Source organism: Lycorma delicatula, chromosome 1, assembly GCF_047948215.1.
Source record: "Lycorma delicatula isolate Av1 chromosome 1, ASM4794821v1, whole genome shotgun sequence".
Lineage (NCBI taxonomy): Eukaryota > Metazoa > Arthropoda > Insecta > Hemiptera > Fulgoridae > Lycorma > Lycorma delicatula.
The window spans coordinates 228,899,641-228,911,967 of NC_134455.1; the positions used below are offsets into that span (position 1 = coordinate 228,899,641).

Consider the following 12,327-nt stretch of genomic DNA (forward strand, 5'->3'; position numbering starts at 1 on the left):
AAAAAAGAAGAAATGTATACCAAAAGACTTTTCAAGCAGTCTAAAATACAGTTTTTATTATGCTTAAGTTCATATTCTGCTAATAATTTTACATTATGTTGATTAAATTGGTAAAAGTAAGCACTGAGTTGAAAAACTGCTTCTATTTTGAAGGCATCTAACAACTGTAAACTAGTTTCAGTACTCACCAATTTGGCTCTCCATTTTTGTAAGAACATTTGATACTGGTGAAGGTATAAGCTCCTGATTAGTCCAATCCAATGAGAAGCTAGATAGTTCAAGCACCTTCATATGTGGCACAGATGGTAACTGCATTTTAAAGCACACCCCAACAACCTGTAAAAATCAATATTACTTTATCTTGATGTAGGAATTAACAATTAAAGGTAACATAAAATTTTAAAAGATTAATTTCATGTATGTGTTGCCATTGAAACATTTATTGCCTGCCTAAATCAGTAATACAGAAATAACTGTAGAAGTATCTCACACTGTATTTTTAACAATAAAAATAAAACATATTCAGGTAGACCAACAGGAATGTAATTATGGAGGTTAAGGCTATCAGCTAACAATGATAATTAAACACATTTATACCAGAATATAAATTAAAAAAATGAATACAAGAAATCAACCCGGCTGATAAACCTCTAAATACACAAGTTATGTTTTCAATATAAGAGATTTTCTAATTCATTATCATTGAGTAAACAAGAAACTGAATATGAGACCTTTAATGTCTAACAAAACATATTCCATTCATCAGAACATACACAAGATGTCACTTTCAACTAATATGACAAGTAATATAGCAATATATTATCTATCTGACAGCAATATAGCAGAACCTGACCATTATTTATATAGACCTTAAGGTTTAACTCTCCACTTATAAAAATTGACAAAACTGAAAAAAAATTATTAATATTTTTTTCTCCATATCTTTCTCTCCCTCCTACCTTCTTTTTTTCTCGGTAAAAAAAATCCCATAATAGTCTGAAAAACTATTAAAAGTAACATAAAAAAAAAATAAATTAAATCCTGCGATAATGTACTCTCTCTTATATCATAAAATACACCTCAAGTGACAATATTTTGAACTCTCCAAAAAAAAAAAAATTAATTTACCATCAACCTCTTTGGTAAAGGTTATTCTTCCCTGATGATGTTCCATTAGAAAAAAAAAATTAGTATTCAAGTATTAATTTAAAGCAGTTAGAAAAAAACTCAATTTTAGGAATGAGGTTTCATACTCCTAGCCCAATGGTAGGACAAGAAAACTGTTCCCTTACAAAGTTATCTGAATGAAAACTTAATTTAAAAAGTTAAAAAGAATATCCAAGTGTTATGGAGGAACGTGGTGAAGGAGGAGATTAAGGTAATGTTCTATGATTAATCATTGATGCAGAAGATAATGGATGATCAGGGAAAGAATATGAACACATATTACAAAAAAAAAATCATCTCAGTATTTTCATAATGAAGTGAACCAATCATTCAATATTTCCTATTTAAATTATGTCCGATACTGTGCATCCTGGTAAATAATTAAAAATCATATACACAACATTACAAATAGAATGTTACAAATATTTCTTCCTCTGTTTAGGTAGAACTAAATTACCCTAATTTCTCAGCTATTTTCTTGATATAAGAATAATTGTAAATGTATTCCTTTTTCCTAATAGAAAAAAAAAACATGAAGCACTTCTGACATTCTCAAAAGCAATATATTAATTGTATATAAAAAAGGAAATGAGTATAAGTAGATAAGAGTAATATATAATAGATAATAAATAAGAATAAAAAGAGTACATGTATGAACAGGTGGGGTTGAGATTGTTAATCCATATGCTGGAAGAGTAAAAATTTAAAAAGTTTATAGTATTGCTATTTTTAAGGGTGAGTAACCTCCACTGGGGGATAGAATTAACCAATAATAATTCATTAGGATACTTCCGCAAGCCACACAACCTTGTGATTGTCACCTACTACGCCTTTAGGAACCCTATATCAGTTCTTTGATCACAGTTTAATTTTTGGAGGAAGAAACATTTATTTTGCTGCAGCAAACATTTTAACTGGTCAACACAAACTTGATGTAATGTCCTGTTCCCTAAGTAAAAATACACAATCTCCTGAAGGATTGTGGACAGGTTAGAAAGTTCTGCCTGAAAGTGACCTAGAAATTTCTTCTGGGGGCAGGTTTATATCCATACCATCATTTTTCTAAAAGTTCAACATTCTTTTTCACTGTTCATTATTCTTAAGCCCTTTTTACCTATTTCTGGTTCTCTGGGTATATAGCTGATCCTACCAAGTACATGCTGAAGATGCCATAGCAGAGAAAGTGCATCCTTGATGACAATGAACTTGCAGAAACTACCTACCTATCAATCAAACCAAGAACGATTTCTGTCTGGTAGCTGAACAATAAGTCAGCGGTTTAAATTTTTATAGATAAAACTAGAATCTAAGATAATACAAAATATGAAAAGGTAAGGAAGCATTGCACCCTTAAATGTTACAAGACAAACATCTATACTATTCAGAAAACATATAAGTTAGAGAAGATAATTTAAAAAACTGTTAAAGACAAGTTTAGGAAGTTGATACATTAAAATAGTTAAAAGTTTTAAAAAATCCATTAAAAATAAAATTTTTCAGATTAAGGGTTTTGGTTGAAGAGTTTTTAAATCAAATTGTATTACTTCAAATAATATTTCCAATTATGTAATTATATAAGCTGTGTGTTCACATACCAGTAAAATTTTCACCGTTCACATACCAGTAAAATTTTCACCATCTTCTATCTTTAAAGTATTGAGCGCCTTATATCAGATTCAACAGTTTCAATATCTTCTGATACACTTGTAACCACAACAGATTTCACAATTCTAGGGTAATTTGTTTTTCAGATATAAAATCAAATGAAATAATACATAAACACATGTGCACCCATGTATGTGTTTGTCCACATACACATGCATGCATTCATACATATAAAAAATCTAGTAACCAAACAATATAAGTACTTTTGATCTCAGGAAACTCAAAAAAAAAAAACTCAGAAATAAAAAATCCATCCTATACAAAGATTGTTCTATAATATAACATACCTTTAAAGATAATCTTGTTTCTGCATCTGAAATAAGTTCCTTTAGAGCAGTACTAGGCAATGCTGATAATGATTGCACCTTATCAGGATTCAGAGGACGTGTCAGCTTAGCATCCAAACAGCTCCATTCAACAATAATACAAGCAGAAGGAAGAACAGAACTGCTGGCTTGCTGAGCACGCTTCTGTGATCTTGACAATTTCTAGAGAGAAATTTACATTGTTTATAATAATTTTAGAGCAATTACTACAAATACTCTTAAATTCCACGTTATTTTCTTAAACAAGATTAATTTAAATGTTTACATGTGTTTCAGTTTTATTATATTCTAATAAAAAGTCTCTCACAATGTACATACACAGAAAAAACTATAATATATACTTAACAATTCCTTAACTTTTGATACTGTAACATTTGCTGCATTGTGCAAGAAGAAGAAATACTGTCTTACAGCTTTTTAAAAACCATTTCAACAAAAGTTATTGTTGAAAACCAATTTCCCAGAAACAAAAACAGCCATAATATAACAGTACTCTATAGTACATTCTACTGCTTTAATTTAACAAAAATACATAGTATTAATTTCAGAAGCCAATACAAATAAACACCTAATTTTCAATGATTTTTCTTAATAAGGCAGTGTAGTTACAGCGATACTTCACGAACATAAAACATTAGTGCTGTCTCTTCTGTGACAGCATACACAATGTAACATTTCTATGCTTTATAAACTTCATCATATTTGTGGTTATGCATCAGTAGCATTTAATTAGCATGTGTATTTGTTCTATTATCAGAATCTTTTATGCCTGATATAAATAGTATATATAGCCTTGAATTTATTTAAACTTTATAAAATAAAAGACTTTAGTATCCATACTTTTTATACATGATTCAACAATTTGCAACCTTGAATGTAAGATAAACCAAGATCAATTTGAATATTTTTATTTTATAAAAATAATAAATTATTAGTAACCATTATGTTATTCTTTGTGCATTTATAATATAAAAATAATAACAAAAGCATTCTTATGATGATGATGATAATAATAATATCCATTAAAAACCAAAAAAAAAAACATTCTTGTGATCCATAACAACAAATTCACCAGCTATTAAAAACGGATAAAAGTTAATTACATCAAAAATTTTTAGTTTTTAATTATTTTATAATTAACTATGAAAGAATTAACATCCAGTACTACTTTTATTTTACTTAATTATAATGCAACTCTAGTTTACACCATTAAAATATTTTAAAAATTAAGTTTTTTAGTGTTCTCAAGTGATAAAAAATTACTTTCATTCTCATAATCTATTAATTTCAGATAATTCTAATCAGTTTGAATTAACAAAATTAACTAGGTATTTAAACAAAATTAATTCAAGTAGACTATTAATGAAACCATTACTTGAACACATAGATTTCTTCAGGAATAAACTTCTACTAGAGCAAAAATAAAGGCATTAAAATACAAAAGGTCAGTTTTTTGTTTTGTTTTTTTTAATTTCTTATCACTCAAGATATGGCTTAGAGAAGTACAGAATTTTCTCTTCATGTTACTTTATGTAAAGTTACATTTATTTAACAATTTTTTTTTTTCAATTAAACACATTTACCAATATAAATAGAAATTACAAATAATTTATTAAGTTTATATAATTGACTGAAATAAAGTTGTAATTTAAGAAATATTACAATAACTTGTTTGAGAATTTCTAACTGCACTGCACAACAAACTATATGAAGAATATTTCCAGCCTCCACTACTTTTAAAAGTTTTCAAAACCCTATACTTAAAAAGTCTATACAAAGCATAAACTAGAACAAACGAACAATATTCGTTTATGTCAGATACAGTGTTCAATCAGTGTCTGCTTATGTAAAACAAACAGCAAATCATACCTTAACCATAACTTTCAACACTTAATATATAAATTATAAAACTTGATTAAGTATAAATTTACTTCGTTCTTTTTATACATATAAGTTTTTATTTAAATGTTTCCTTAATTGAGTAGTTATGTTCATAAACCAACACATCTGTTGAGAAGGAAACATTAATCTGCTGCTCTATGCTTTTTACAGTCTTTCTTACAGTTGTGATTCATGTAAAGGACTTGTGGCACAAGAAGTATCAAATAAACTCAGTTTCTTTAAGTAATGATCCTCACTACACAACCAGTCCCAGATGGTGAACATAGAGGTGCTGCAACTTTATGGGCCTTGAATTTTATGCCTTGATCTTTAATAAAGATCAGGCATGATTTCCCCATGGCAGTATGGATGAAGAGGAAACACATGCTTTTATAGGTAGTGTGCTGAGTCCTTGAGATAGGTCTAACCTCTGCCAGGAAGGCTACATTAGCAGACTAGCATTCTACATTAAAAAAGTTCAATAGATTAATTCATTCTATCATACATTTATGTTTTGCGATAGTTAGATACGATATCAACATTATGCTCATCATCTATTAAAAATTAAATATTAATTTTAGGAATGAAAACATGAGGATCATTAAAAGATTATGAGTAAATCTAATAATTGTTAAAGTTTATATTATCAGAAATTAAAAATTAGAGTAGAAATTAAAGTAGAATAACAGTAGACAATAAGGAATTTAACCTTAATCTGCTATACAATTTTATATTTTATATTTTGATATGAAATGTACAGGAATTAATCCTATAAAATGTTTTATGATGACACAAATATTAGAATTGTTATTTTTTTTTTTGGAGCAAAATATTTTTGTTAACATCGCGCCCGGAAAACAAAAATATGAAATATAAAATCTAATAAAACAATAACAAAAATTAAAACAAAATAAAAACTTAGTAAAAATTTAAAAATAAAATTAAAACTTAAACTAAAATATTATAAACTAAGACAAAACAAAAGACTTAAACTAAAATTTTAAACACGAAAGCATACAATACTGTAAAAAAAATTTAACAACACTATTAAGAAGGATATGTAAAATGCAACACTTTGGAGAAATGAAAACACCCGGCCCAAAACTTTTTTATTATTGCCCAAGATTTGTCAAAAATTCCTGGACAATTAAATTTACGATGGAAGGCCGCATAACATGCATTCCACAAGGACATGGTACACAGTCAAGCGACACTTGCATTATATGCATATCAGTGCATTTTCTGCTGACATCAGGTATCCGTGAATAACTCTCATGTCCTATTCACAATCAGCAGATACTCGTAGTGTACATACACAAAACATTTAACAACAAATTTGATACATTTTTAGTAATTACTTGCAGTAGTATATCAGCAATTTAGTAAAAAAAAAAGTTTAGAATTTTATATAATTTTGTCTGTCAAAATCTTCTTTTTTTATAATAATCCTGAAGATCAGCCAAACTAATTTCTTGAATTTTTACAATATTTCATTGGTATTTTTCAAATATAAATACGTAGTACCACCAAAACACAAACTAATTCTTTAAAGAAATCTAAGTACCAAAATGTAATTAAGAGTAAAAAAAAAATTATTTTTATAACTAAAACTATCCATTTGATGAAGAAGACAAAAAAAAATATATGATCATTTAGTAAACGTTTTTAGCAAAAAGCATAATTTTTACTTACTCGGCCAAGACATGAAGCCTGCACAGGGGAATGGTTTGCAGGATATATCTCAAACACAGGATGAAATAATGTATATCGAGACATATATTGAGGTATATATGTATTCTCTGGTACACTGACTTCCTGAACTGACTCCTGTGATTTTTCTGTAAACACACAAGACCTTGATCATGGCTAAAGAAGAAAAGAAAGTAACTCCTTAAATATAGCTAACTCTAATTTTTACTTACGTGCTAAAAAAGAAAGCAAAATAAAATGTCCTAACAGATTTTTAATATAATCATAAATAAAAAAATGGCATATGGCATAGGATAATATATAAAATTCAATTATAATAAATTGAATTGCAATTAATGCAATTCAATTAAAAAAGCTATGCTAGCTACATTTATAGAGACAGTAAGGTTGATGGGTAACAATGGCCCTCAGCTGTTTGTCAAGTTTTGGTTTAACCTTGAAAATATCAAATATTTATGAAAGTAATTAATTATTATTAAATTTTTTCTCTGCTAAGACCATCATAATTTTTGTATCAAGTGCAAAAATGAAAGATTGTACAGCACAGTGAGATTTAAAAATGGACTATATCCAAAATGCATCAAAATGTTTTAATTATGACAAAGCTAAGAAAGATAGATAACTGTACTCAATAAAAAGATTTATTAAAGGCTTCTATAAAGATCAATTTACTTCCTATTATTTTAATTGAATAAGTGTAAATAATGCAACAGGTACAGCATAACTTTCTCCAAGTGTTTGTGTTTTAGAATCAGTTTTGTAAGTATGGAATTATCTAATAATACAGGTGTTTGGAAATTTGCTATGCATAGGAATTATGAAAGTGTAATGACAAAACTTTCTTAATTATTATTTTGTATTTTTATTTCATTATTTTACAGAAACGGATATTGCAACAACTGAAATAGTTTATAAATGTGTTGAAAATGATCTCCTCCAACATCAATGCAACACTGCACACGTTTCAATTTCTTTTCAAACACTTTAACCAGCTGATGTTCTGGAACATCTCATACATACGCCATTATTGTGGTTTTTAGTTTGTCATGTAAGGTCTGCTGCGATGAACTGCTTATTTTGCTGCCCCTCACAGAAAGTAATCTGAGGGAGTAATATCAGGCAATCGTGCATGCCACAAACCTCTTGAAATGATTTGTTCAACAAATTCATTTAGTAAAAAAGTCATGACTTGTCAGCTGTGTGCATTGTGATACAATCTTGTCGGAACCAGCCGTGATTGATTTCCACTTGTGTTAACTGACTAATGAAGTTTGTTAAAACAGTACAACAATACTGATCACTATTAATAATTTTCAAAAATATTGGACGCATAATGGATGTTCTACTCATACCGACCCAGACTCCAATTTTTGTTGCATGTAAAAATTGTTTGTATAATTAATGAAGTTAGTTGCTGACCAGAGTCATGTATTTTGTGATTTAATATAGCCTCCCAGATGAAACCATGCTTCATCTGTAAAAAACATAAGTGTTGAGAAATTTTGGAATTTTGGTCAATAAAATGTTTAAACCACTGACAATACTTAGTCTTCTGGAATGATCTGTAGGTTTTAGTTCTTGAACACACATTACTTTGTAGGAGAAAAATTTCAGTTCTTTTCTTACAGCTTTATATATGGCAGTAAGTCCGATATCTAGATACTTTGCTAACTTAGGCATACACTTTGATGGACTTTCGACCATAACATCCGAAATATTCAACATCTTCTGTTCATTTAGTTACCGTAGTCTTCCACTTTGATCAGATCCTGTTGCTTGAAATTTTTTGTAAGAGTTCAAACTATAATGCAGTGAGGAACAGGAGTATTTGCAAACTTTTCAGAAAACTTGTGTTTCACTAAAGAGTATACCTGTCACCTTCAAGGAAATGTTCAATTACAAAAATGCATACCTCTACTGAAAGAACCATTATGTTTCTTGCAATTATTGATTCCAATAAATGAAACAACACGAAACAAAATAAAACACGTTCAATCACAATTCCTCAACAACTGACTTCTTGGTTTACTACTCAGCAATGCCTAACAAACCCACACGGCTTCCAACCTAGTGTCAAAAGAAAAGTATGCACCCCATAATTCTAAAGCATACTGCACAGCAACTTTCCAAATGCATTGTAAAATAGGATATGTCTGGTCATATGAAAACTGTAATTCCTTCATTATAATACCCATCCTGTTAACACATCAATCATTCAAAAATGGAGGTAATGAAATCATTTTATAATTGTTAAAAATCTGAATATATAAGTTACTTCATTAAATTTTTAAAAGTTTTCTTTATTAATCTTTAATTAACCACTATTGACCTTTGAAACTTAGTACCATATAAACAAGTGGGTTGTTTACATTTTGCATTTAGATCAATCTCATGCTTTTCTTTACATTCTGGAAATCCATTGCCTGCATGAAATGAATATTTTGGAATTAGTCCAGTTACAAGCGTTTGGTAATCATTTTTATGTCAAAAAATTGTGCTAATTCTTAAAATAAATTAAGTCTTGATGATCTTGTGATTATAATTATTTTTATTGTAATTGTAAATATATTCATATGTATAACATTATTAGCTTTATGTAAATTTATTACATTAATGAATGTAATATCATATAATGAGACTTGTTGAGTCCTTGAGACTTGTAGTAAATTCGTAAAAGATTGGAATAGGACTTGAATAGGACTGACTGAATGAAGTGAAGAGCTTGCTTATATACTGTGTACAGAGCCGCTGAATCATCAGGAGCCGAGTGTATCCGAAAGGAGCTGAGTGAACTGTAAAGAGCCAAGTGATGCTAACAGTAGCTGAGTGCATTTGCAAGGATCTGTATGAACTGTACAGAGCCTATGAATCATCAGGAGCCAAGTGTGAATCCAACTGAAGCCAAAGGTCTTTATATTTTAAAAGTAATAATTTAAATGAAAATTAATGTATCTCATTAACAGTAAATTTTTAAAAACATGAATGCAACCTAGTCTATACACACTGCTCACCAAAAATCATATACTATATGAATTAAATTATTATAAATAATAACATGAATCATATGATTCTTTTTTACGATTATAATATTTTACAATTACAAATAAAAGATACAATTTATAATGAATTATTTGAATCAATAACAATAAGTTTAGTTGTATATATGGACAATAACAGGATTAACATATTCTTAAAATAATAATACAATTGAGTAAGTTGCCTTTTACACTACCATAATTAAACTAATATAAATATGTAATTAAAAACAATATTTATAAGTGTGTTCACAGACATTTTATAAAAATACAATCAAATGAGATTAAAGAAAACAAGTATATGAAACACTTCACTATCCTATATTATAGTCACGTACTGTCTTATTACACTAACATTACCATTTTTAATAAAGAACTGATCCATTTAAATGATTCTCTCAAATTTATTTAAAAAATTTTTTTTTAATGTTCTTTAACAAAAACAATATTAAACTATAACTAATGTCTTTGCTGCATTTACAAGTAAATTATATTTAAAAAAAAAGCAATTCTGAATTTTCTGCATCTTCATTTTTTAAAAAATAATTTTCATAATAATTTTCAACACCTTCTAAGTAGTTATTTTTTATTTATTTAATATCTTCACATACTTACTTAATTTACTTGGTGTTTCACGTACTTAATATTTCCATGTTAATAACCACTTCCATTTTAACAGTATTCCATTCAAGGTTTTACCAGTTTCCTTTACCCAATCATGCAAATGCTGGGGGGCATTGTACTTTTTTAACAATACAGTAAGTAGCATAGCTACCAATTTCTGATATGACATATACTATTTATTATTATTTTATCAACCAACAAAATATTCATTTAAGCTAAACTTTCCAAAATATTACTTTCTGCTGATTTTCTGACATTTTTCAAACAATAGTATTAGCAAAAAATCTTCCAGAAATTTATATCAATTCTCATTATGGTTGATACACACTGATCCAGCAAACAATTATAGTACATGCTACTCCCTCATTGGCCACAAGATAAATAAAAAGTCTCTGTTACCACTAATTCAAGAATGATAATAAACTGTCATATTAATAAGCAAACAATTTTTTTTTTTATGCTAGTCTAAATTATACCAATCATAGTAAGTATATATGATAAGGGGAAACATTAACAACCATAATTGAGGAATAATAAGCACTAATCAGAATTGCTTTCTCTAAGGTTTATGATGTTTTACAGCCAGTTCCTGTGATAACTGAGCATAGGTGTCACTTAGAAGGCTGATTATTACTTGCAATTAGATAAGCAGAACAAGCTGATATACAAAAAGCACATCAGCTTTTTCATCCAGGTCCATAAAAATGCAATGGGAAGTTTTTCAATCCAAACTTTCTTAATAACTATGGCACAAGACCACAATATTCTTGAGAATGGTTATATAATTTTTTTAGGAGTGACTTAGAACCCACATAAGTTTTCAGAAAACCATTACACTTATGGCATTAAATATATATAATTAATCAGGGTGAAAAAACATTTACCTGTTACTTATGTTTTAAGTCTTAATACTTACAGTCATCTTTCAGTAAAGTAATTGACAGGACAATAAGGTTTGATATGCAGTAATATTTGAAAGTGTATTATAAAATTTCCATTTTAATATATTTAAAAAAAATTACTGCAATCAATTCATGATTTAGTAAAATCATAAAATTTAATAATGTAATCTTTACAATTAGTGTTTATTTTTAAGTACACAAAATACTTTAAAATAAAATTTTAAGCTATTAAGTACATAAAAAAATTCTTTCAATAAAGTTAAGTGAACTGACCTGATGCAGGATATAGAGTAGTGTAAGGCACATAATCATATGTTGATGCAGATTTCAACAACATTTGCATTCGATGAATAAGGCCAGAACAAACACGAACGACAACACCATCAGCAACATGACGTATTAAAACTCTCTCAACAGGTGGACTACACAAGATAAATACACATATTATCTATAACAGTCATGTAAAAGTATGTTAAAAAGTAGAATATTATAAGTAGCATAAGTTATAGTAAGAGGGTGAGTCAAAAAATATCTATACTTCACCGTAACACACCTTCAAGGTTGTCATACTGCCTTCTGCACAAGTGTGCTTAAAGTTGGTACAACTGGGACCACATGTGCTAAATTTGATCAATTGCCTCATTTGCCTTCTGGCTACTACAACGTAAACATGTCCACTCTGCTTGCAGTTTGTACTGAGGAAGAATAATCAGTTATCTGATTTCTTTGGTCAGAGGGTGTGAAAGGGACTGAAATTCATCACAGACTTTCATCACAATACGGGGACAGTGCGCTTTATCATTAGAAGTGTTTTTCATGGATTGAAAAGTTTAAAACTGGCCGGATGAGTGTGACGCACACAGGGAGCAGTATGCCCATCAATCTCTATCACAAAGACAAGATTAAACAACTCAATGGTTCTGGCGAATAGGAGGTCACCATTGATGAGGCAGCATCTTCTTTGAACATCAGACATGATTCTGCCCATCAAATCACCAATGACAAGATTGGCTTCAT

At 28.8% G+C, this 12,327-nt stretch overlaps 1 protein-coding gene across 2 annotated transcripts in view; it reads right to left on the minus strand.

Moving 5' to 3' along the window:
- Positions 1 to 12,327, minus strand: part of Vps13B (vacuolar protein sorting 13B) — a 368,739-nt gene that overhangs the window by 272,873 nt on the left and 83,539 nt on the right. For both annotated transcript variants that reach the window (XM_075373949.1, XM_075373942.1), the window contains exons 12-15: positions 11,584 to 11,732; positions 6,732 to 6,877; positions 3,120 to 3,320; positions 189 to 336 (exon numbers count right to left, since the gene is read on the minus strand). In XM_075373949.1, coding sequence (XP_075230064.1) covers positions 189 to 336; positions 3,120 to 3,320; positions 6,732 to 6,877; positions 11,584 to 11,732 — 644 coding nt within the window. The remainder of the gene's footprint in view (positions 1 to 188; positions 337 to 3,119; positions 3,321 to 6,731; positions 6,878 to 11,583; positions 11,733 to 12,327) is intronic.